This window comes from Macadamia integrifolia, unplaced genomic scaffold (genome assembly GCF_013358625.1).
Source record: "Macadamia integrifolia cultivar HAES 741 unplaced genomic scaffold, SCU_Mint_v3 scaffold368, whole genome shotgun sequence".
Classification (NCBI taxonomy): Eukaryota; Viridiplantae; Streptophyta; class Magnoliopsida; order Proteales; family Proteaceae; genus Macadamia; species Macadamia integrifolia.
In genome coordinates, this window is record NW_024869721.1 from 253,657 (window position 1) to 279,667 (window position 26,011).

Consider the following 26,011-nt stretch of genomic DNA (forward strand, 5'->3'; position numbering starts at 1 on the left):
TACTTCACCTTCCACGTTGCACAACTAGGTGGACCATTGATTAGGTTCCTTTCCTTTAGTGCTGTGCTTTAAAGCTTTTGCCTATATTGTTATGATCTCTCTTTTGCTTTTGGTAAAGCTATATTGTTATGATCATGAACTAAATTGTGCCTAATAGTTCTAAAATTATAGCTGGGCAGGAGTTTTTCTAGTTTGGCAATACTAGAATATCTCTAGATTGATCGTGTTTTGCCATGTGGAAGGGTGATATGGATATCTTGACCAAGAAAATGGTTCTGAATGGCCACATGTCAAATATCAGACTTGGATTCAACCATATACCCTCCCATATATTGGCATAGTCCTTTCTGTTTTAGGCCACCCATTTTTCTTTAAAGAAGTAGTATTTTCCACTGGATTTTCAAAACCTTATTTTGTGGAGAAGTTTTATTTTCCACTGGATTTTCAAAACCTTATTTTTCACTTTGCCAACTGTGTTTCAGCTGATATAGTGATATGTGAGCAGGGGATCTTCGGGTCCACCTGTCCTCAAAATTTTAGCTCTATCTAATTTTCCATGTAGCAGATATTTATGCCAGTGTTGAGAAACTTTCTGGACCTATCTTTATAGATGGATTGCTTTACAAATATTTGTGAAGATGCATCTGTATTATTTGTAAAGAGAACCTTCCAATGTGTGGCATACATGACACTGACATATATCAGCAGACCAACCCCTTGAGCCACCTACAATGCAAGAGGATTATGTTTAGGCGTTGTAAGTTTGGTAATGGGCCTATATGTTTATTGATACTCCACAAACAATTTTGATGACTAAAAGGGAAATTGGAATGTTTAATCTGGAAAAATGGTTTCTCCTGTTTCACTTTCTGGCTAAACGACGACCTGTGGAATGCATTGATCAATGTCCGGAAAAATAATATTTGCTTCGGGTCTGATGTAGATAAGTCACTTAATGGACTTATTATATTGCAAATAAGCCATGGGTTGGGTTATGTATGTGTTGGGCCTTTGATCCCATGGGTTTTATTTGTAATGGGCCACTTTAATGGGTCTAAAATATGGGTAGAAAGTAGGAAAACGGGATTTATATTAGGTGCTTTTATTTAAGTTGTTTTAAGTCAATAAAGGCCCATTAGGCCCATCGATTGTAAGTCCCCAGTGGACCCATCGATTGTAAGCCCTTTATGGACTATTAGTTTAAGTGACCTACTCCATGTTGGAGTTAGAAGGTCTAGTCCTAGTTCTAATTTCAATTCCTAGTTGTAGTAGGAGTGTCTAGTCCTCTTTGGAAACTAGCTCCTAGTCTTAGTATGATTGTAAACTTCCCCTCTATAAATAGAGAGGCATATGTACCTTTAATTCTTAAATTTGGATAAAAGAAAGTTTGCAACTAAATGCTTAGAGCGGCTGAGATAGCTGTGGGTGAGAAGCCCAGGCTGAGATAGCCACCCCCTCTCCCACATTATCTTAGTTCCCTCTTATTTTTATATTTCCAGTTCTTTCCTTACTTTCTGTTTGCTGTTCTTACAACCGTAGCCAAATAAGTCAGACCTGATCAGCCCTAATAAAACAAGGATCGACCAGCAAGAGTTTTCCCTCTAGAATACCAATCAGCCAGATCAAGAAGACCTGACTCAGCCTCCATCGCATTCAAGAATCTTCCCAAGAAAGAGGTCGGTTCTGTCCAGCAGTGTCCTGGTCTGTTCTACACCAGCAGAGGCTCAATCGATCTACACTTGAGAGACATTCGAAGCCAGCTACTGCTGTTCTTGAAGTTCTTTTACCACTTCCTCTCTCCAACATTAGAAATCAAGAACTTGAATAACTTCCAATCCAGCCGTCAGAAGTGAACCAATTTTGGAGGCTTTATTCCTACCTATAAGACCTACAATCGACCCTGGTTTCAGCCCCATCTGGAACCTATAGAGCCAGCCACAGGTAATCTCTTATATCTTAGCCGCAGGGTTATTGTCTCCCTAATAGTTGGTTTTTGGTTGATAATTTTGGGACTATTTCTCTGTGGGTTGCTTTCATCCTTATGGGGGTTATTTCTAGTTTTGTTTCTTAAGTATCTTTGATTGTAATTCCACCCATGGAGGTTGTTAAGTTTTGGAATTCCACCCATGGGGTTGTTAAGTTCTATGGGTCATAAATCTCTACCCTGTGAGGTGCACTTTTGTATTGTTTGGGGTATACTTGTGGGAGTTAGCTTCTTGTAATCTACTCCTGCATTAGGGTCCCTCTTTATGTTCCTAAATCAACGTGTGATGTGAAATGTCACATTGATTGCTAAGGTAGATTTATTCTAAAATTTGAAGTCTACCTCATATTATAGCAAAAGTGATTTTTCTATCTCATGTGCATTGCTGGGTGACTCATTCGGTCTGAATTTGTAGGCAAAAATTGAAGAAAAGGTGGAGTTGAATTCATCTTTCCAGATGAACCAAACTTCAAAATGTCGATTTCCTTGGTCTTGTGAATCTATCATAACTAAGAAATTTGTTGCAAGTATCAGGCAGATGGAAATCTTTTGAAAGATTTAACGTGATGGAATTCCATAAATATTCGCAATGTACCTTTCAAGTTGGATTAAAAGATCAATCATATGAACATAGACACCCCCACTTGTTGGCTCCATAATTCACTGTACCCAACGGTTTTTCCTTTATGAGAGAATTAGGTACATGTGTTAGAGGGTGGGCCTCGACACAACGTTAAAGTTGCTCCATTGCGATCTAGTGGTCATAGGTTTGAGTTAGGAAACAGCCTCTCCATGAAGCAGGGGTAAGGCTGTGTACATTATGAACCTCTCTAGACCCCACAGTTGCGGGAGCCTCATGCATTGCGTACACCTTTTTTTTTTTTTTTTTTTGCCAGAGGCCATCATTGGAGAGGAGGAAAAATGAAACAATTATATATGGACCAGTATCCATTTACTAAACAAACTCTTAACAGTCTTAATTACACACTCATATTCACCGAGAACTTTTACACATAGCTACTATCATTGCTAGCATGCATCTTCCATAATGGAGCTTCACCCCTTAATGTTACTGAGTTTAGGATTGAAATTGTCCAATAAGCATTGTACCTACTAAATGTGAAACTTCACATGAAAATGTCTCCAATTTAGCAATCCAGAATCAATCCATTTATCCAGTGCTTATATTTGGATATTTATTGAAATATGTATTTCTCCTATTCTATGGTGTTATTGGTTAATTAATTTAATTGTTAGAGCTCAGAATACACTGGTTTTCTATCTATTTTTATCATTTGGTGCTTCTACCAATTTGTCTGGAATTGTTTTCTGCTTCATCATATGGGGCACTCATTGCCATAGTCAGAGCACTTAAGAGTTTAAATTCAAAGAATTTAGTACTACGTTATGATAATTATGATTAAATGCTATTGCTTTGTGCAATATTATTTGACATATATGCTATAGCTTATTCGTTCCAACTCTCTATTTTTACTATTTAACAAAAGTTTTTCTAGACTGGTGGTGTAAAATGTATCTCTTGTCGAGCACCATGTTTTGTCACATGGAAAGGGAGAGGATGTCTCAAACTAAGGGAGGCCTCTTCAACACAGAGGCACCTGAGATTCAGGGGAAGTAGGCTTTGAGATGTGTCTTAATTAGAACCAACATTTTCGGTAAGTTTGCCAGTTTTTCTTCGGCTGGTCATTAAGACAGTTAAGATTATGTAACTATACATTTTGCATTTGGGTGTATTGATCTAAGGTACATTCAAATTGCTTGCTGTTGTGAGTGGCATTGGCTGTGAGTCTTCTCTTGTGGTAACTTGGCTTTGAGTCACGTACTTGTGCAAAAAATTTTGAAAACAGAGATTTGTAAGTAGGAAAATTAATGCTCCCTGAGAAGATGTGTGCAAGTGTCCACAAGAATCCAAGGCAAGGGAGGTAGAAGATATTCAAAGAAAAGTTGAAATTGCATATGATGGCATAAACATCCACTGTTCTTCCTGGCGGTCGTGAGCCCATGACTAGCTATGTAGTATGCAAGAGGTTTTAATAGAAAGGTAGGATGTATTTGGAGGTAGGGTCCCGCTAGGTTATTAGTGCAAAACCTAGCCATGTGAGTAATGTAGGGATAGATTTGACAACCAAACCAGTCCCAAAACTGCAGGAAATTATAAACCAAAGAACAACCAAAATTCACCCAACAGTAGACAACAACAACAGTCCAGTACTAGTCAGCCAACAGTCCTTAAAACCCAGAATTACCAAATTCAGAATCTGGAATTTCGAAGGGCAGAGTTTGCACCAACAAATAGGATATCCAATAACAGAAATAGAGTATGGATAAAGTACGATCAAAATCAAAACATCACTAGAATAGACAAATCAAATCAGAACTCAATTCTGGACAGCAGATTCTGAAATCTGACCATCGATCCTAATACTTCAGAAACTTCAGCAGCAGATGTTTAAGGAACAAGTAACAAGTCTAAATACTAATTAGAAGGTCTAATCCATCGAGAAGATATAAGCAACAACCAACTTCAACAGGCATCAGAAATCAGACAAGAAATTTTGGGCAGAATCAATATTGGCCAGGACTGCAGATTACTACACAGCAACTGAGCTGGAGGTCTGATCTGCCTCAAAATAGGATTGAGTCCTCTTCTTAATGGTCCTAACAATCGACCAAAATCTCAAAGCCATCAGGTGGCCAGAACTCCAAAATAGACTAGGCCGACAGAATAGAAAATAGAGAATTTAACCCAGAAATTTTTGTCGAAAAAGTTCAGATTACTTACGTGTTCCGCTGAAGAAGAGAACCAATAAAAAAGACCAGAAATAACAACAACCCACTCAGACTTCTCATCGCAGAGTGTCGATTGGATCAAACACCAACCCCTAGGCCTTGATCAAACACAAGGAACCACCATTGATACCCAGCGGCAACAACGAGAGTTTTTTTTTTTAAATTCAAATAGTGGCTCATTAAAAGAGCCATCATCTTTATTTATAATGATTGGGAGGGTTTACAAGTAATAGTAACTCAGAGTTACTAAAAATTGATTACAAGAAGTTACTAAAAACTAGAAATTAGAATCTAATGAAAATAGAAACTAGTCTAGATAGAAATTAGAAACTAACAATGAATTGAAATTAGAAACTAATTTAGGACTTCAAAATAGAAACTAAATAACTAATTAGTAACCCCATCAGCAACCCAAACCATGGGCTGACTTGGACCAGATCTGGGTCGACCCAGTCAGCCACTTGGGTTGACCTTGGTCTTAGTTCTCCTTGTGTAAACCCTTGTTGGAACTGCATCAGTGAGCAGTCTCTTGTTGCTAGTTCAGGGCAAGTGAGCAACCTGAATTCATCTTTGCATTCAAAGGAGGATTTAAAAAAAAAAATTGTGTGGGGGGGCATGGGGAGGATGGTTGATGCAGTGGCTCTAGAGTGGTTGGACTGATACGACCAGGTTTGGAAGCCCAACCCCATACGAGATCAGCCCAACCCAGATTTTTGGTCTTATAAGGGCGAGTAGTAGTTTATTATTTATTTTGCAATTTAGATTCTTCTTTTTTCCTACTTTTAGTAGATTACATAGGAGTGAGAGTCCAAATTATCCTGGAACTCTATGTTCAATCTTAGTTTATTTAGCATTTTTCTTTTTTCTTTATATATCTGGATGTAACCCACGATGGGATTTTGGGAATTGAATGAACAAGAGCTTTGAGTTTTACCTTATGAGTGTGGTATGTTATGTGGCCTACTGGTGGCTGCAGTTCTCCATTCTTACAAACCAGAATCCAAGTAATCAAACCAAGAGAAGACAAAGAGAAGAAGCGAGAGAAAGAAGAGACTACCGAACCATGTGTGGGAGGCAGCCTGCGACTTGTGGCACTACTGTCACCCATGATTGGGAATATATCTCTTTCCTTCATTTCTTTTTCTTCCTGAGAGGACAGTGAATTGTGACTCTCTATCCCAGATTTAGGTCGATCCGAGGTCTTGCGAGGGAGATGGTCCTCCTTAATCCAACTAGTTCTCTGCTGGTTCTGCCTGACACAAGGAAGAAGAAAACCTTGTTTGGTTAATTAATTCATAACTTCTTTCCAATTATATTCTTCCCTCCTCTTTTAATCCTCTTTAATTCTTATTTTAACCTCTCGAATGTGTTCTAGGCTAGACCAGATAGGATTAAGAAAACACAACACACACAGGACAAAAAAACAATAATCCAAGTAAGTATGCAATATGGCGAATAGAAAAATTCAAATAAATCATAATCCAACGGATAGATTGGGGCTGATATTTAGATCGATGAAACCCCTTACTAGGATAGTTAATGGCACACCCCACCGTCATTAAGGCACTGGCATATGACTAGGAAACATACCGATGTCCTGACCGACCCATCCAGGATCTCAATGCAGTACTTTGATGTTCACAATTAATTACAAGATTCACTAAAATCAGGTTCAACGGAATGAAAATATAATTGTACATGTAAATCTGTAAATTGGTAATTCTAATAATATCATATATTCACTAGATGATTTCAGAATATGTAATTCCATTTACATATATATACATCAGTTTTAAGTGATTATATTATAAAATACACAAAATATCCAAAAAAAAAATCCTAAGGACCACATCATCCTCATAAAGGTGCTCCGTACGCACAATCATCACATGTGCAGTCAAGGACATGCTCCTCGAACTTTGCCACGAGTCATTGACTACCGGTGTGGACGTCTCAAAAGTAGTCGCCACCAAGCTTCCTGTATCAACATCTAAAAGGAAACAATAACATGGGATGACATTCACTAAGCCCAGTGAGGTGTGGGGAGCATGTAAGCATACACAATCAATAATGATACAATGCATAATTCAATCATAGATAATATGATGCGGTGCATGAATTCATTTTAATTAGATAACCTAAACAATAAAACTAAGTCTAAAATGGTATAAGTGCTACTGCAACACATTAGGTAATATCCCTGGTCCCGGAATGAGCCATCGGTCACCCAGCGATACAAACCATAGTCGCGGTTGAAAGCATGCCGGACCCGGAATGCATCCTTTGGTCTCCCCAGCAAACCCCTAATAACCCCTTCCTAGCGTCATGGCCCCAGAACTCACACGTTGGTCACCCGGGCTCTATCCTCCTCCTACAAGAATCACATCGTACCGCGGATGTGGTATCTAGAAAGGTTCATCGGACCTACTACAATGTGTTATCCAACACCTTACCCCTTGTTGGCAAGGGGTCGTAGCACTAGGTCAATTATTTCTGACCGCATGCATCTACATGTTATCCACATATCAACACGTAAGGGAATGTGGGAACACGGTATCGGAATCCTCTTTCGGCCACACTATGTTCCTCACCCAACATCTCACCTAGTACACCAACTCTGATACATATCATCTCCTCACTCAACATCCACATAATGCACCATCTCTCATACACATCATCTTATTCCATCTCAATATAAACTATTGCAATTGATTAATAAAACATAAATAAATCAAGCATATCATATTCATACACAAGTTAAAATAAGAGAAAACACTCCATTAATTAAATCAGACACCCACTCATCTTTCCTATAAAAGTAGGTAAAACGACTAAACTCCCTTTACTGCGTAGCCTCACCATGAATCATGATTTCTCCTAGTCAATGGGGTGAACATAAGTTGTTAATTAATCTATAGGTGAGGTCAAACTTAAATCCAAAAAGGTCCCTAAATAATTCTTGGAATATGGGTTCAGCCAGTGCCATCGGTGGATGGCACCGGTGGATCGTATCCCTCTAGTAGGTGCCACCGAAGGATGAAACAATAGGCCAGGGTCCTGAGATTTTGTCCACCAGTTGATCCCTCTGGAAAAAGTGTTTTCTATCCATTTATGTGTGTACCTTCAGCGTATCGTATCTTAGCATATCTTCGATATGATAAGCTACCCTCCGATACGTATCTTAATTTTGGCCGACCGGTACGGCGACCGATACCCCAATACTTTAATCCTTGTTCGGAGTACAAGAGTGTGAGGACCTGGGCCCCGCAATCAAATTATGTATTCTGGACAATACAGTACCACCGGTGGATGTCACTGGTGAACCCTGCAGAGTCAGTTCTGCCTTCTTCTGATGCTTTTATTCAGATAAGTAATGGCTTCATCAGTGATTTGTGGATGATGTTGTATTGTTACTTGTAAGGTATGTACTAGTCCAAGATTCTGAAATTCCTCCAAGTCGATTTACATAATCTGCACTGACACGAAGGGTCGTCTCTTTCTTCCAAGCAGTAGGACGTGGCCCACCATAAATCACCTGTGGATAACATCGGTGGTGCGTCACCTAGGGTCAAAATTTAAAATTAGTCTGGCTTTTTGGGTGTGGGTGTAACAGTTAATCCCTCCAATGGTTGGATCTACTATAACGAAGTAAGCAGAAAATAGAAACCCAAGGAACAACAGTATTTAGTAACTATAGAAAACAGAAATGACTCCAAATCTGTGTCCAATGATCCTCAAATTATGGTCACATATAGTACTAACAGGGAAGAAGTAATATTAAAAGAAGGGGTCAATCCAAGGGCTGAATTGACTAGAATAACAATTTCATTCCCAGCAGCCAGAAATTACAAACGCAGCAGAACAGTAAAATCAGACCTGCAAATCAGTATGTAATGCTGACAATTTATTGTTAGAACAGTTGGGAATAGATAGAAAAGATAGAAATCTAGCACAATCCTAGGAATCATGATCTATCAAAAGAACTACAAAACAGAAAAAAAGAAACAGGAATCATAGAAACAGTGGATGACTTCTGTGCTTGGAATCCTGCAGAAACTTTAATGGTCAAATCGATATGTTAGCACAATCATTGAAACTCTAAATGAAAGGGAGAAAGTCCAAGAGGATGGGAAAGGTTTACCTGTCCGGAAAAATGATAAAAAAGCAGTATAAGAAAGGAAGGAAGGAAGAAGAATATATGACCAATAGGTTTCACCATGTAGGGGCGGCCCAAGGATTAAAGTATCGGTATCGGTCGCCGTATCGGTCAACCAAAATTAAGATACGTATCGGAGGGTATCGTATCGTATCGAGATACGCTATAGATACCTACATAAATGAATAGAAAACACTTTTGCATAAAAAATTTGTTAAAAAAAGCTATTGATAACATGTATTATGCATAAATAATAAATTGAGGGTATCGCACTAAGAATTCAAGGTTTGTAGTTGTCTCATAAATGTAAAATCCTTGGTCCCAACCTTGATTTCCACTTTAGTTTGAGAGAAATATGGCTGGCAGCAACTCTGGAACAAAAACCTATCAAAAAATCGTGTTTTTCTGAAAAATTACCCATCTTGGCCATTATATGACCGTAGTGCACTGTATCGGTACATACCAATACTCACCGATACGTATCGATACTCACCGATACGTATCGATACTCACCGATACATACTGATACTCACCGATACGTATAGATACTACGATACATACCGATCGATACATACCGATACTCACCGATACGTACATTTCACCTCGATTTTATATTTTTCATAGAGCATCAGTGCGTATCGTATCGTATCAGTGTGTATCGGTGCATATCGGTATGTATTGTAGGATATATATCGATACGAAAGGATTTTAAAAATTCAATGTATCGTATCAGTGTGTATCGTATCAGTCGGCTAAATTTAAGATACGTATCGGAGGGTATCGTATTGGTATCGGAGATACTTTAAACCAAGTAGGGCCTACGGTTTTTCCCAAAAAAAACCTAGGGGGTCTTGGGCTTCAACACCCTCCCTCCAAGGCTTCACCATCTTGGTTGTGATTGATTCACAACACATTCACTCATGGGAAAAAACTTTATCAAATGGCTAAAATCTCAGCTGTGGTACTGGTAGCTCTACTTCTTTATAATAATAAGCAATGAAGCATTGCAAGGAAAAGAAACTCCCATATGCGTAGGGAATAGCTTGGCGCAAGAAATTAAATAAATAGAAACAATTACAATGGAAATAGAAAGGAATCTAAAATAGAAACTCTTATGTTGGTCCAATGGCAGTTGAGGGCATCATGCAACTAGTGTTGTCATTGTTGGTCAACACACTGACATAGAGCAGTGGCAGTGTTATGTACAGCTTGACAGTTGCACAGAGGGCAGTACAGAGAGGACATTGACTTGGTGGTGTTGGGAGTGCTCAGAGTGACTTGGCAAAGGTTCTTAGTGAGGTGGCCAAGGTTCAAAATATCGGGTTTCAACCCTTGGGGAGACCGAAATTTCGGTCGAAACCTGGAAAATTTCGAGGAAACCAAAGAAATTTTCCCGGTTTGGTGGAAACTTTGCTTTCGACCCCCAACATGTGTTTTTTATGCCTAATTTTTTGTGTACTTCCTATTTTAGACATTTCTAGCCCATTCACATAATTAGTTTCATGGAAAACACCTAAAGTCATACTTGTGGTGTTGGCCAAAGTTTGATAATGTATGTCAATGATCCAAAATAAATAATATTACATAATGTGAGTTATCTCTGAAGTCTCAAATTTCGATAGTCAAAACTCAACACTCAACCAATTCCAAGTAGACTGTCTAGGCGGTTCCAGTCCACGAGCTACCTCTGCACATGTCATAGCTGCTCCTTTGAATGCACCAATACGAATCCAATGACATGTTTTGAGCCCAATTGTTTTGGTAGTCCGTTATTGCCCATCTATAAGATGCATCATGAACATTAGCTAGGTATGCCAGCCTAGGGAGTGGCTCAGTCATAGATCATAGTGATAGGATGTGGATGTGGCATACAAGGTTGAGATGGATATCCAAAGATATTGTTAACAAAAGATGACCCACCCCTTGAACTACCCTCCTGTCCAAATGAATTAGAAGGTCCACCCTACTGTCTATATCCCCTAGCATATCCAAATGAACTGGTGCTCTCGAAGGATGGCACACAAGGATTGGGGAGATGGGATTTACCTTTTTGGTCCAAGCTCCCTTCCTTAGGTAGATTTGCTATGAATGTGCAAGATCCAAGCTTAGAATGAAAATTTGATGGCACAAAGGCAAAATCTTAAGTGTTTTCCCAAGTTTCCCACTTCATAGATAAGAAATAGCGGGAGAGGGTCGAAATTTTGAAATGAGAAGGCTTGGTTTCTCATTTAAGAAGGTTTTATAAAGGTTGACTCATTGGTCCAATCGAAAATTCCGACATTTTGAGGAAAATTCCCACATTTTGGTTGAAATGTGGGAAATTTGGTCGAAACTGGTCGAAACCAGTGACTTTTAAAAGTCACATGGTAATTGGTATCGGAACCATGGGATACCATGGAAACATGGGAAATTTTGACGGTATTGATGGGAACCTTGAACCATAGAGGTGGCAGTAGTGGTTGAGCGGTGACATGGTAGTCAGGATCAGCATTATATGATTCTAAGGTTTCTAAGACCAATCAGCATGATGGGTGGGACACAACTATTGAGGTGGTTTATATTTTGACACATGGTAGAGGTCTAGTTGGCAGCCTATGTGTCACCAGTGAAGCTACAAATAATGACATGATGCAAGATGTCATGTTTGGATGGATAGTGCATGCATGGGCATAGTAATGAAGCACATGATATGAGGCAATGTATAAGATCTCGATCTCGTCCTAGCCTCCCAGGTTTCGCTGCGTAAAAATACTAAGTTGTGGTGGGATCTAGCCGAGATGTCGCCAAGATATGGTATTTTTTCCTGGTCATCTGGGTGGTTGGTATTGGTGGTCATATGGGCTTTTTAGCCCTTGAAACTTGTCATTTACCCTATTTTAGGCCTTCTAAACATAGTGGAAACCTGAGTTTTTTTTTTTTTTCAATCAAACCCAAAATAGTAGGTAGTCTTTGGACCCTTCATCTTAGGCTATTTCACAATAAAAACAAACAACTATTGACCATGATTCTATGAAAAATGGTTTTGAGAAGTTTTTTTACCTAAAACTGTTCTTGAGAAGAAAATGATCTCCAAAGGTTGATGATAAAGTGATAGTTTCCAATGTACAAGTGTTGAAGTTGTTAATCTACATTGTAGAGGAGAGATTTGGCAAGAAAACCAGCCAAAAGTTCACTTTTTCTTCACAACAGGATGAGATAGGTGAGAAATGTCGAGTTATGTTGAATTGGGTCGAGTTGAGGGTCGAAATCATGTATATACCCCATGTGACTTAGTCTTGAGTCGAGTCGACACTAATATATTCACCAAGATCTCAACCAAAATATTGTACATTTTATATATTGCATGTGCTCTTGTCTCGCCAAGCCAAAATGAATGAGTTAATCAGCATATATTCACCAAGATCTCAACCAAAATATTGTACATTTTATATATTGCATGTGCTCTTGTCTCGCCAAGCCAAAATGAACGAGTTAATCAGCATGATATGCATGATATGCATGGCCATAAATGTGGATGACATGTCTGAGATGATGCTGTAGTGGCATGATGATGCCACATGGGATAATGATGTCATTGAGTGACAAGGCACCATGTCACGGTCCAGCTCACCAGCAAGGGCCACTGTATAATACTACCAGCCAGCAAGGGCTGGCCATGTAGTCACAGTAGCCCCACAACAGCATGGGTGGTTGTGGCTGCAACAGGATCAAGCAGACAAGGCCATGGGGCCTTGCACAGCCTGCACAGGGCTGTGCCATATCAAGGGTCTCAGCACCATGCAAGGCATGGGCATTAACCTCGGCATCACCACAAAGTTTGCAACACAAGGTGATGGAGGGCCTTAGGGAATAAAGGGAGGATCAAAGTAGCAGGGGGGAAAGGGGAAACACATGCTCTCACAATGCACAAATTGTAACCAATTCTCATTCAAAATTAATTCACTCTAACTTGTCCGTCGCTTACAGCCTTATGTATAGGGAAAATAGAAACATAAAACTTAAATAAAAACTAACCTAACTAGGAAACAACCATAGAAGGAAACTAATGCAAAAGGAAAGAAATTCTAGCTCCTACGTTCAAATCAGGAAAATAAAAAGCATGAAATAAAAGACAAGTAAACTACTAATTTTATTTCCAATGCTTGTTGGACCAAAACCCTGGGCTGGACCGGTTTTTCTTGTCTCATGGCTTCCAAAGCCGGTCATGCTGGTCCAACCATGTAAGTGCAATTGTATCTGCATCACAAGGCATGCAAGGGCACAAGGGTATCGACCACAGAGCAGCCAAGAGAGGCTCAAGGCACCATCAGCTAGCATGCAACCCATGGAACTCAAGGCACCTTGGCAAAAGAGGCTCAAGGCCTAGCATAGTTGTCACGGCGTCAAGGTGAACCAAGGCGGTGGAGGGTTGTCTAAGCACTTAGGCAAGAAGGCGCACGCCTTGAGGCGAACAAGGCGACCAATTGTTATTTTTTATTTTTCCTATTTTCTAACATTATTTGGTAAGCTATATATACCTTGTATCCATGGTTTAAAGTATCTCCGATACCGATATGATACCCTCCGATACGTATCTTAAATTTAGCTAACCGATACGATACACATCGATACGATACATGGAATTTTTAAAATCCTTTCGTATCGATATATATCCTATGATACATACCGATATGCACCAATACACTATCAATACGTACTGATACTCTATGAAAAATATAGAATCGAGGTGAAATATACGTTTTGGTATGTATCGGTATGTATCAGTTCGTATCGGTGAGTATTTGTATGTATTGATCGGTATGTATCGATGAGTATCAGTACGTATCGGTGAGTATCGACATGTACCGATACAGTGCGCTACGGTCATATAATGACCAAAATGGATATTTTTTCAGAAAACACGATTTTTTGTTCTAAAATTGCTGTCAACCATATTTATCTCTAATTAAAGTGGAAATCAAGGTTGAGAACAATGATTTTACATTTATGGAACAACTACAAACCGTGAATTCTTAGTGCGATACCCTCAATTTAGTGTTTATGCATAATACATGCTATCAATAGCTTTTTTTAACAAATTTTTTTATGCAAAAGTGTTTAAAAAGGTGTTTCATATCCATTTATTTGCGTATCTTTAGCATATCTTAGTGTATCTCCTATACGATACGATACCCTCCGATACGTATCTTAATTTTGGTCGACCGATACCGATACTTTAATCCTTGCTTGTATCATAAAAAATCAAGATTAAGCAAAATATCAAGTCATTAAAAATCAACTTTTAGTCATATTAAATCATAAAAAATTAACATTAAGTCATATTAAGTTATTAAAAATTAAAATTTAGAGAAATGCTCTGGTTCTATAATCATAGTTTTTAAGGCGGTAAGGCGACGGAGGCGTTTGAGGGTCTTTCGGAGTGCCTTAGCGATAAAGCGGGCATAAAGCGTCACTTTATCGACTAAAGCATTCCTGTGTAATTTTTTTATAAAACCAATCCATTTGGCTCAAATCCTAGTTGAATCATATTACTCATATGTTAAATAAATATTAAATGTTCATAATTCATACCAATGTAAGATATTCATCAAGAAAACAAATCAATAAAATGAATAAACTAAGTTCATCTTCATCAATCATCAATCATCAATCATCATAACATATTAACATATAATATAAATACAAAATTATGAAACAAAAATTATAAATATAAAGAAAAGAAGACATAAAAAATACAAGTATTTATTATACTTACCTCTATGATGCCAAAATGAGTGCCTAAGCCCTAAGGTCATCCACTATATTTCTACTTATGTCAAAGAAGAATGAAGCCTGGATCAGTGGTTCTTCCTCGTTCCTTGATTCATTCTCAAAGCCCTTTCTTAAAACCCTTGACAAAATCCAAACCCTCTTTGTGAATCGTGTATTTGTTTTGTTTGTTTTGATTATTTTTGGTGGAGAAAAGTTGATACCATACATCTCAAGTGTTAACAAAACCATACACCTACCAATAAAAATTTATATTTGGAATTTTCATCAAGTAATTTTAAAATGTGTATAAAAAAAAAAAAAAAAAAAACCCATAAGGCGCCACTTCACATAAGGCGGAGCACTGCTTTACCATCTCTAGATTGCATCAACGCCAAGGCGTTGGTAAGGTGACGCTTTAACAGCGCCTTAAAAACTATGTTTATAATAAGTTTGACTGGTCAAATGATATTATTTTTACATGAGACTTTTGTCTCAGTTATAATATAAAACTAGCTTTCCAACAAGTCTAAGATTACTTAAATCTGAGTTATAATGACAAAGTTATGCTTTGGTCAAACTTATTTTTAAGCGCGCGAATGCTATTAAAATCGCCTGAATGAAAATAATTTTATGGATATCAAAACAAAAAATTATTTTATTGGACTTTTGGTTTTTAGTAATGTTTTAACATAATATAATTTATAAAATTTTCATAATTGAGAAAAACTCCAGCATTTAAAAGTTGAAAATCGCCCTTATAACGAAAATCCAGTTTTTCTTCTTGGACTGGGGGGTTGACTTTTTATCTTTTTGGAATTTGATTTTTAATCTATTTTTATTGGATTCAAATAGGGGGTATTTGGTTATTTATGAATAAAATCTTACGTAAATGTAAACATTGACTTAAATGATATTTGGCATAAATAAGTGCCAAAACACAAGGAGGCATGCAGTGCAATAAGGTGACTGTCGCCTAGGCCCCAGGCAAACCGCCTGGACGCCTAGTCATTGCCTAGGCGACGCCTTGAAAACTATGGGGCCTAGCATAGCTTGGCACAAAGACACGGCAACATGGTCTTTTGGCAGCACATGCACATGGTTGTGGACCACGCTCGGCATGGCATGGCAGGAGTGGCACAATGCATAGGGAGCATAATCCAGTGGCGTGCGGGGCTAGGAAGGCCATGGTGCTTAAAGGCTTAACACCCTTGATTGGTTGCTTTGTGCAGAAATGACCAAGGCGCAAAAGGCACGACATCTGTATGGAACAATGCCTCAGAGAATGGTCCATGAAGGTTGCTGTTGGTGAGTTGGATCAGCCCTGAGGTGTTTTTCCATAAATAAGAATAGTCGCCTGGGTTGGAAGTTCAAGTCTAAACGTGGAGGGGCTTGAGTGCAAATTGAAGGAGATACCAGATCAGAGGCTACAAAAACGCCACGTGGTTTGGATTCCGATCCGTTGGTATTTCAAAAATGAATCACAAGTGATCCAATCCTAGGTAGGAGCTTTAACACGACCAATAAATTTCAGAACAGAACACTAACTGGAATTGATTGGAAATAAAAGAAGAAAAGTAGGAAATAGAAAAGATAGAAGAAAGGATAGATTTGGATTGAGTCTGTCACTCCCTCCCGGGCCTCTTACCCAAACTCACTGCATCTCATAGTTATGGCATAACTCCCTTTTTTCATTAATCTACTTGTCAGTCCTTCCAACCGATGGCCTAAAAAATGTTTTTTCCTTGCTAAAGAAGAAAATAAAAAAGGAAATGGAAGGAATCTTCTAAACAACTAAGGGCCCATTTGATAACGTTTCTGCCGTTTCTGTTTCAAGAAACGGCAGAAACATAAATTTCCGTTTCTAGAAACAGAGACGGAATTGAAGGTGTTTGATAAGTCATGTTTTTAGAAGTCGATGGTAACCAGTGAAAGAATTGCCACAAGTCGTTTCCAGAAACGGCGAAACAAGACTTGTTTGCCTGGGTCGTTTCTTGAACCATAAATAAGTAAAAATTTCTATTTCTATTTCTAAAAATAAGTGAAACGAAACAGTTTTATCAAATGCTTTTTGCTCCGTTTCTTGAAACGTTATCAAACGGGCCCTAACTTTCTTAAAACTGAAAATTAGATACTTGGTCAATAAGGACATGAAAAGGACACAAAACTTAAAAATGAAAATGGAAATAAAATAAAAGGAAACAAATCACTGAATCTCCTAGAAGCTTCCACCTAATAGCTTGATGTCCAAGAAAAAACAGAGAAAAGAAACTTATTGAAACTAAACTAATTCAGAAATTAAACTTATAGACTCACTACACATGAGGCTTCTCTAGTAGAACCCATGGGTAGGACTAATGAATCCCATAAGGTTAAGCTAGAACTTAAAGAGTGCAACAGGAAACTCGATTATCAACTATTCTATGATTGACATACTTCTTTGGATGACTTGCTTTCATTGGTATGGCTTGTCAGAGGCTAGGAGATTTTAGATAGCGTGAGCCAAGTTAGTGGGACCAGCAAAGTAATGGTGGAGGACATATGAACAGAGGCTGTGAGTTTGAGGCACAGAACCTACCTCCTAGGAAGAGATGAAAGAAGAGTTGAAGGTCCAAGTATCTTCCCCCTATGTTCAAGGCTACGACTACATGACCATCTTAGTACCTATGCAAGGAATTTCTTTCAATTGTAGACTACATGGAACAGTTTGATGCGCTTCTCTTACATACAAGAATTGGTGAGGATGACAATCAGTTAGTCTAACAATTCAAGTCAAGTCTAAATCTTGAAATCAAGAGGGAGTTCAACATCCATAATTTGAATGGTTTGCTGGATTGCTTCTAAGAAGGCTCTAGGGGCAGAAGAGAACTTGAAGCTTTCCTCTAGGAAGTTTGCTTCTCAAGCCGGGGAGTACAGCAAGAGATCTACAGCTGGTATTATTGCAGGAAGACCTCTGGACTTCGGTAAGGATGAGGGAAGGGCACATATGGGCAGCGATAATGATATTGAGTGTTTACTACAGTCACAAGGTGGGGCACACTACCAAGAGTTGTCCTGACAAGAGGAAGATCGATACATCAGATACTATTGTTGACAGTGATTACACCTATGAAGAATATGGTGGTTTGCCTATGGATGATGAACGAGAGCTGCCAGATGATGTTGAGGAAGAGGAAGCCCTTTTTTTCCCCGAGTTAATGTTCTATGCTAGGTTCCATTGGCTTAAACCAAAGAGGAGGACAACTATGAAGTAATCAAAGAAGCTGGTATAGAATACGTTGAAGCAATGGTTGAACAGAATGATGACATGGTTTTGGAGGACTACAAGGATGTTCCATATGAGGCTGTGACCCTTACAAACACTATTCTTGATGTTGAAGTGATGTGATTTCTGCTTCCACCTCAGTACTTTGAAGAGAGAGCTCCCGGGGTTGCGAATTTTATTCCTATTGTTCAATACACATTCATTCAATACACATTCAGAATTTTGTTTGAGACTGTTAAACGTTTCTATTCAAATGCTATTACCTTCTCATTGCTGCATAACTTATGTTTGAGGTTTCTCAAGCTGGGGAGAACTGGTGCAGTATTCAGTTGCCGGCAGGAATAGAAGAAGGTGGCTTGCTGCTGAATGAAGGTCAGATCCCCTTTTGGTCCTCCAATTCTTGATTTCAATCAGTTCCTTTCTCAAATCTTGTTCTATAATCCAGTTATGGTTCACCCAATCATGGGGTCCAGTCTGATTCCTTTTGTTTTTTTTTTTTTTTTTTTTTTTTGGTTATTAAATAAATTGTTTCAGTTAGGCTTTAAAATTCTGTAAGTCCAGCCTTTGTTTGGATATTTTGTTTAGTTTTTCATCTGTTTAGGACACCTAATCACAGCCTGTGACTGGCAGGAGGTTCCCTATTCAGTTTGGTTCTTAATTTATTTGTTATTTAAGTATTTGGTCAGATTAGGACTCTCCCAAAGTTGGTGATGGGAAGACCTTTAGATTGGCTGGACTTGTATTTTGTCAGTTTTATAAATATTTAAAGGCCTAACAGCCTACCCCACGATTATTCAGTTTGAGTCTTATTTTATTTATTACTTAAGTGTTTTGTCAGATTAGGATTCTCCCAAAGCTGGTGATGGGAGGGCCTTTAGATTGTCTGGAATTTTTTTTGTCAGTTTTATAAATATGTAAATGCCTAACAGCATACCCCATAATTAATGGATTAAAGAAAGCTTGAAGCGGTTTGAATCTTTGGAATTCAGACCTCATGCATCTGTGGATACATGTGTGGCTCAGTGGATTCTTGGAGTTTCCTGCTGTGGATTTAGCAAGGGTTCTGGTGGATTCCTGGTTATCTATTTCTCTCCTTTGTCTCTACTCTCTCCGTATCTTCTCCATCAATAATGAGGTCAGTATTATTCTAGACCCTGCTCTCCCTTATTTTAGTTTCTGTTTTAATTTCATTAAACACTATTCTGCTAGTTAATTTTTGCTTAGTTAATCCTTAGTTCTTCTAGTCTGAATTCTGGATGTTAGTCTAGCTTAAGACTTGCTCACAAAACCCTCCTTTTGTCAGAAATTTCAGGAATCCTATTTGCATTCAACTTGTTAAAATCTAAATTTCTGGAAAGACTTACCTGGTTCTGATTTCTGCTACTCTTATGGATTCATAATACTAAATTGTTCATTAAATCAGATTTTTATTCTAATCTGTTTTGAACCATTGAAAACCCTGCTATTGAATTGTGTTTCTGCATGAGTTTTGAGTTTCCTACTTTCTGAAGGAACCTGCATTACTTGAAATATGGCCATTGGATTTAAATCCTATGTCACAGTTTTGTTCCTCATATTAAACTGAATCATTTAGCTGAGTTTTTCATATCTTGCGGGGCTGTGTCTCTTTCCTCTTATTTACACCTCTGTGTCATTTATCTGTATCATTTCCTATTTTCTTTTTTTCTTCATTTCTTTTCATGTTTGGACCTCAGTTTTCTATTCTTTGCATTGCACAGATCCTGTAGCTGACCCCATTAAATTAGTATAAGGCTGGGCATTTTGTTGTATTGAACTGGATCACTGGCCTTAGTTTCTGCATGACCTGACCTGTTTAAACTGCATTATCTGGTTTTCTTTTTGCTGGTTTACCATTCCCATCCCTGAGATTCTGGTTTTATGTGAAAATTTCTAAATCCTAGACCCCTTAGGTGCTTAGAAATCCCATCATTGGGAGCTTACCTCCTTATCAGAGTGGAAAGAACTGGTGAAGTGTAGATGGTTTTTCACTATTATTAGTCATTCGGGTGGTACTATCAAGTGGGTATACTCGTACAGTTAGAAATGAAGGATGTTAGGGTTTAAGATGAGGAGAGAAGATGGAAGAGAAGTAGGAAAGAAGATTAGAGAAAAAGAGAGATACGATGAAGACAAAATCGTGAATGAGCTGTTTGCTCAAAAAAGAGAGATACGGTGAAGACAAAATCGTGAATTATGACATTCAAATATTAGTTTAGGGAATTACATATTCCTCCCTTAAGGAGGTGAAAGAGAAATAAGGAAAATAAGAAATTACATGTAAGGACAACTTAAGATAAAACAGTTCTTAATGTACCCCTAATACACATATTCTAACACTCCTCAAGCTGGAGAATAAATATCATGCATTCCCAGCTTGCATAAGAGAGTACTGAACTGGTGAGGAATGAGTCATTTGGTGAAGATATCCACCAATTGATCACCTGTCCTCACAAAGGGTGTGCAAATATTACCGGACCATCTTCTCCTTGATGAAATGCCGGTCTACTTGAATGTGCTTTGTTCTATCATGTTGTATTGGTTGTTGAGCAATGCTTATTGCTGCTTTGATGTCACAGTAGTCTCATAGGTCCTTCAGTGTCATACCCGAACTCGAGAACCAACCGACGCAACCAAGTGAGCTCACAAACAGCATGAGCCATTGCTCTGTACTCGGCCTCTGCATTGGATCTGGCTACAACTGGCTATTTTTTACTTCTCCATGTGACCAAGTTGCCACCCACGAATGTGCAATAACCAGATGTAGATCTCCTGTCAGAAATGGATCCAGCCCAATCCACATCGGAATAGCCTTCAATCCTCAAGTGATTGTTCTTGGCATACAAAAGTCCTTTTCCTGGAGAGGATTTTAAGTATCTGAGGATACGGTACACGTCCAAGTGCCCACTCTTGGGTGCATGCATAAATTGGCTCACAACTCCCACTGCATAAGAAATGTCTGGGCGAGTCAGAGACAAATAAATCAGTTTCCCCACTAGCCTCTGGTATTTCCCTGCATCAACAAGGGAAGGCCCACAATCCTCTCCTAGCTTATGATTCTGCTCAATAGGAGAACTTGCTGGTTTACAACCCAGCATTCCTGTTTCCTTCAACAGGTCTAGAACAAATTTTCTCTAGCATACATTGATTCCCTTCATAGACCTTGACACTTCAATACCCAAGAAATATTTCAAGTGTCCTAGATCCTTGATCTCAAACTGTTTAGCCAAATAAGCTTTCAGCCTAGTTATCTCATTATCATCTCCAGTTACCACAATATCATCAACATATACAATCAGTGCTGTGATGGTGCCCTTACCTCTCCGGGTAAATAATGTGTGATCTGCTTAACTCTGGGAGTATCCATTTTTCAGAATAGCCTGTCTGAACCTCTCAAACCAAGCCTTTGGTGATTGTTTTAGACCATCAAGTGCTTTCTTTAGGATACACACCTTCCCATCTGCTACTGGAAACTTGAAGCCAGGAGGAGGCTGCATATACACTTCTTCCTCTAAATTTCCATGGAGGAAGGCATTCTTCACATCTAACTGATATAGGGGCCAATCTCTGTTTGCTGCCATAGATAAGAGAACTCTTATAAAGTTATGTTTGGCCACAAGAGCAAAGGTCTCCTGATAGTCAATTCCATACACTTGACTGTACCCTTTGGCCACCAATCTTGTCTTGTACCTCTCAATAGCACCATCTAATCGGTACTTAACCGTATAGACTCATCTGCATCTAACTGGGATTCTCCCCCCTGGGAAGGTCAACCAGTTTCCAGGTACAATTCTTCTCAAGAGCCATCATTTCCTCTGACATGGCTTGTTTCCACCTAGGGTCTGATATAGCTTCAGTAACAGTTCTGGGGATGGAAGCAGAAGAAAGAACGGCTGTAAAAGCAACATCTGTAGGAGAGAGAGCATCATAAGAAACAAATTGGGCTATAGGATTAGTACAAGCTCTCTTACCCTTACGAACAGCAATAGGAAGATCCAACTCCAAATGAGGGGAGGAGATGTTATCTGACTGTGGAAGAGGAAGCTTAGGATGTGGAGAAAAGGAGGACTCTTGGCAGGTCTTCTTTGTCTTTCTTGTGTACACAATAACAGGTCTTTGGTGGGAGAGTGAAAGCAGAAGACTAAGGAGATAAGAGTGCAATTGGGTTTTGAGACCCAAGAATTTTGGTAGGCATGCGATTGATGAGGAAAGCCGTAGCAAGAACGGCTTTAGACCAAAAAGTTTCAGGAACATGCATACCAAATAAAAGACTTTGACCAACTTCTAACAAATGACGATTTTTTCCTCTCGGCTACCCCATTTTGTTGGGGTGTATCAACGCAAGCAAGCTGATGGATAATACCATTGTCAGTAAAGAAGTCTTGTAGACCACCATACATGTACTCCTCCCCTTTATCAGATCGGACAATTTTGATCCTAGTTTCAAACTGGGGTGTGGACCATTTGATAGAAGTTTTTGAAGGCATCATAAACATCACTCTTATGTTTCATAAGCATGGTCCAAGTACAAAGAGAAAAATCATCCACAAAAGAAACAAAATAATGGTGGCCAAACAAGGAGGTAGTAGGACTAGGTCCCCAAACATCAAAATGCACAATATGAAATGGAATAACAGATCTATTACCATAATAAGGATAAGATGAGCGACAATGTTTAGCAAAAGTACGGTTCACAATGAAATACATGAGTGGAAGAAAAAGATGTAAACAAATAAGGTAACTGTTTCCTCATAACAAAAGATGGGTGTCCCAAACGCTGATGCCAAAGCACCACAGAGTCGATAGAGCTAGTATCACGAAGGCCACATGCGTAGGACTGTGGTGTAGTCAAAAGAGATAATTGCGGCTCAAGACGGTGTAGGCCGCCCTCACATCCACTGCCAATAATCCTCTTCGTCCCCAAATCCTGAAAAAGAAAATGAGAAGGAAAAAATGTGATACAACAATTCAAGGTTTTAGTTAAAGTGCTCACAGACAATAGGTTTGAAGTAAAGTTTGGGATATGAAGAACAGAAGTAAGTGAAATGGAAGGGGTAAGAGGAATACGTCCTTTACCAGAGATAGAGGAGAAGGTCTCATCAGCAACCCGGACCTTATCCTTGCCAGAGTAAATGGAGTAGGAATCATAATAATGTGACGTACCAGTCATGCGGTCAGTGGCACCAGAGTCGATGAACCACGACGGAGTGGTGGAAGGTGCCGAGGTGGTGATATACATAGTAGATGCTGAGGCATCTTGTGAAGTAGACGAGCTATCAAGCTGAGACATGAACCGGCGAAGCACTGCAATATCATCCTTAGAGAAGGCTCTGGTATCTGTCTGTATGGGACCTCTAGTATCAGTCTCTGCCATAGTAGCATGGGCAGTAGCCCCACCTCTGCGGCCACCGCGTGTGCCAGTAGATCCCCCACGTACACTAGGATGACCATGAAGGACCCAACACTTCTCTCGAGTGTGGTCAGGTTTTCCATAATGATCACATTGTCGTCTATCCCTATCATCTCCACGGGAGGGCCCTTGACCTCGGCCGCCTCCACGACAGTCTCTGTGAGTAGTGGAGAAAAGAGCCGAGCTCTCAAGTGAAGGTGTAGAAGCCATGGCACTTCTCTTGGTTTCCTCACTCAGAAGGTAGCTACACACCTCATCAAGTGTAGGTAGGGGTGACCAGCCCAAAATCCGTATCCGGATCTGCTCATATTCTGAATTCAGCCCTCCTAAAAGTATCAGAACACGCTCTTTTTCAAGAGGTCTATAAACCTTGGCTTCATCATCAGGATTGGTCAAATGAAGATCTCGATAATGGTCATGCTCCTCCCAGAGTCCTACAACAGTATTATAGATTCAAAAACAGACTTAGTCCCTTGCTTCATGGAGAGTGCCTGCTGCAGAAGGTGGTAAACCTTCACTGAGTCACCTACCCTGTCATAGGTTCTAGAGACACTATCTCAAATATCCTTGGCAATTTCATTATAAATCTCCTACCTATCTCAGGTTTCATGGAGAAAAGAAGCCAAGTTATAACAGTAGAGTTTGCAGTTTCCCATTTCTGGTATCCTGGGTCTGTGACAACGGGAGCCTTGATAGCCCCAGTAATATATCCTAGCTTCCCTCTACTCCGCAGGGATAGCTTCACAGAATGTGACCAATCCAAGTAGTTGATGCTATCCAACTTCACAAGGGAAATTTGGGTGTTAGGATTGTCGAAGACAATCGAACTGGGGTTGGTACTACTTGACCCACCTGATGTAGCTTCCAGAGGTTCAGTGAGATCAGACATAATGCAAGAATGCCCTTAAAAAAAAATCCAAGATAAGGGGGAACACCAGCCCCAAAGAGAGAAAAACTTCTTCTCAGAACTCAACAAAAAAGGAAGCCAGTAAGCCACATAGACTTGATGTAAAGCCAATAAAACACCATTTCAACCATGGAGCTTCATCCAACAACCACACACAAGCATTATAGGAGTGGGAACTTCTAGCAAACACAACCAATACATAATCTACTATCCATTTCAGACCTTATATTCTGAAAAAAACATAATCTGGCGATACCTAGCAGCAGGTGGAAAATGGTTTACTGCTCCAACAGCACCCAATGATCGGAAGCAAGGCTTGGGGGGTCAAAAAGGGGACCCCTGGGTGATTCCTTTGAGCCAGTCCAATCTCCCAACTCAGCAGGGATGAGAGAGAAAACAGGAGTAGAACCAGGGAGGGTCGGTGATCCAGTTTTGGACTTCTCTCCGTGTGAGCTCCAAACCGTGTTTGCTGCCTTCAAATCTCTCTTCAAATGTCTTCAACTGGTTTTCACAGCTTCATTGAGCTTTCTTGGATACTCTTTTACATGTTATAGCCTTTAATGGACCCTTCTTTCTTTTAGGGTTCCATGAGAGACTTAAAGAATGGAGCAAGAAGAAGAAGTCGACTCTCAAACCTTTGTAGGATCTGATACCAAGTTAGAAATAAAGGATGTTAGGGTTTAAGATGAGGAAAGAAGATGGAAGAGAGGAAGGAAGAAGGAGAGAAGATGAGAGAAAAAGAGATATACAGTGAAGACAAAATCGTGAATGAGTTGTTTGCTAATTTCACCCATATGACATTTAAATATTAGTTTAGGGAATTACATATTCCTCCCTTAGGGAGGTGAAAGAGAAATAAGGAAAATAAGAAATTACATGTAAGGACAACTTAAGATAAAACAGTTCCTAATGTACCCCTAATACACATTCTAACACGTACTTGTGGGCATTTTGAGACCTTTTTCCAGTGGCCCATTTACTTCTGTTTGTGTTTTGATATCTGTTCTTGTTAATTTGGATTGACATTTGTATTCATTAGGTGTGAAAAATGCCTTTTTGTGTGTTGATTTGAAGGAAGAGGTGTATATGGAGCAACCTTTTGAGTATGTTGCTTAAAGAGAGTATAGTAGTTTAGATGTATTGTTTAATAGAAGCCATTTATGGACTGAAGTAGTCTCCATGTGCTTGGTGGTTCTTATTTGTGGATTCTACCTCTATCACTCTGGCCATGCAGTGTTTGTTCGATGATGGGCTAATTGTGGTGTTGTGCTGATTGTATATGTGAATGACATTGGTTTTTCATGTGATGATGTTTATGGGATGAATAGATTATTATCACATTTGAGGAACTCTTCCACGCCAAGGGTTTGAGACAGCTAGGATATTTTCTAAGCATTGGAAGTTCAAGCAGAAAAATTGGTATTATTTATCCAAACAGAAATACGTTCCTGATATTCTCCCAGAGGCAAGGCTGTTGGGTGCAAAACTAGTTGATTCGACTGTGGATGCTAATGCTAACTTTGATGGTGAAAGCAGTGCTGGTTTTGTAAATAAACAAAGGTATATAGGTTTCTTGTTGGGACATTGATTTATATAACTGTCACTCATCCTGATATTTCTTTTATAGTATTGCAGAAAGCCTTGTTAGGCAGTTTATCAAGACATCGAAGGAGGTTCTTTGGGAGGCTGTTTGTCTTATATTGAGTTATTTG

General features: G+C 39.2%; 1 protein-coding gene across 2 annotated transcripts in view; it reads left to right on the forward strand.

Moving 5' to 3' along the window:
• The window catches only part of LOC122068299 (protein kinase and PP2C-like domain-containing protein), a 59,436-nt gene extending 33,632 nt beyond the window's left edge, over positions 1 to 25,804 (forward strand). Inside the window, exon 7 of one of the 2 annotated variants that reach the window (XM_042632174.1) lies at positions 25,628 to 25,804. In XM_042632174.1, coding sequence (XP_042488108.1) covers positions 25,628 to 25,789 — 162 coding nt within the window. In that variant the 3' untranslated portion in view covers positions 25,790 to 25,804. Of the gene's footprint in view, positions 1 to 17,174; positions 17,297 to 25,627 lie in introns of those variants that run through there. The other variant, XM_042632175.1, reaches the window with a different exon arrangement.
• Positions 25,805 to 26,011: the final 207 nt, after the last annotated feature.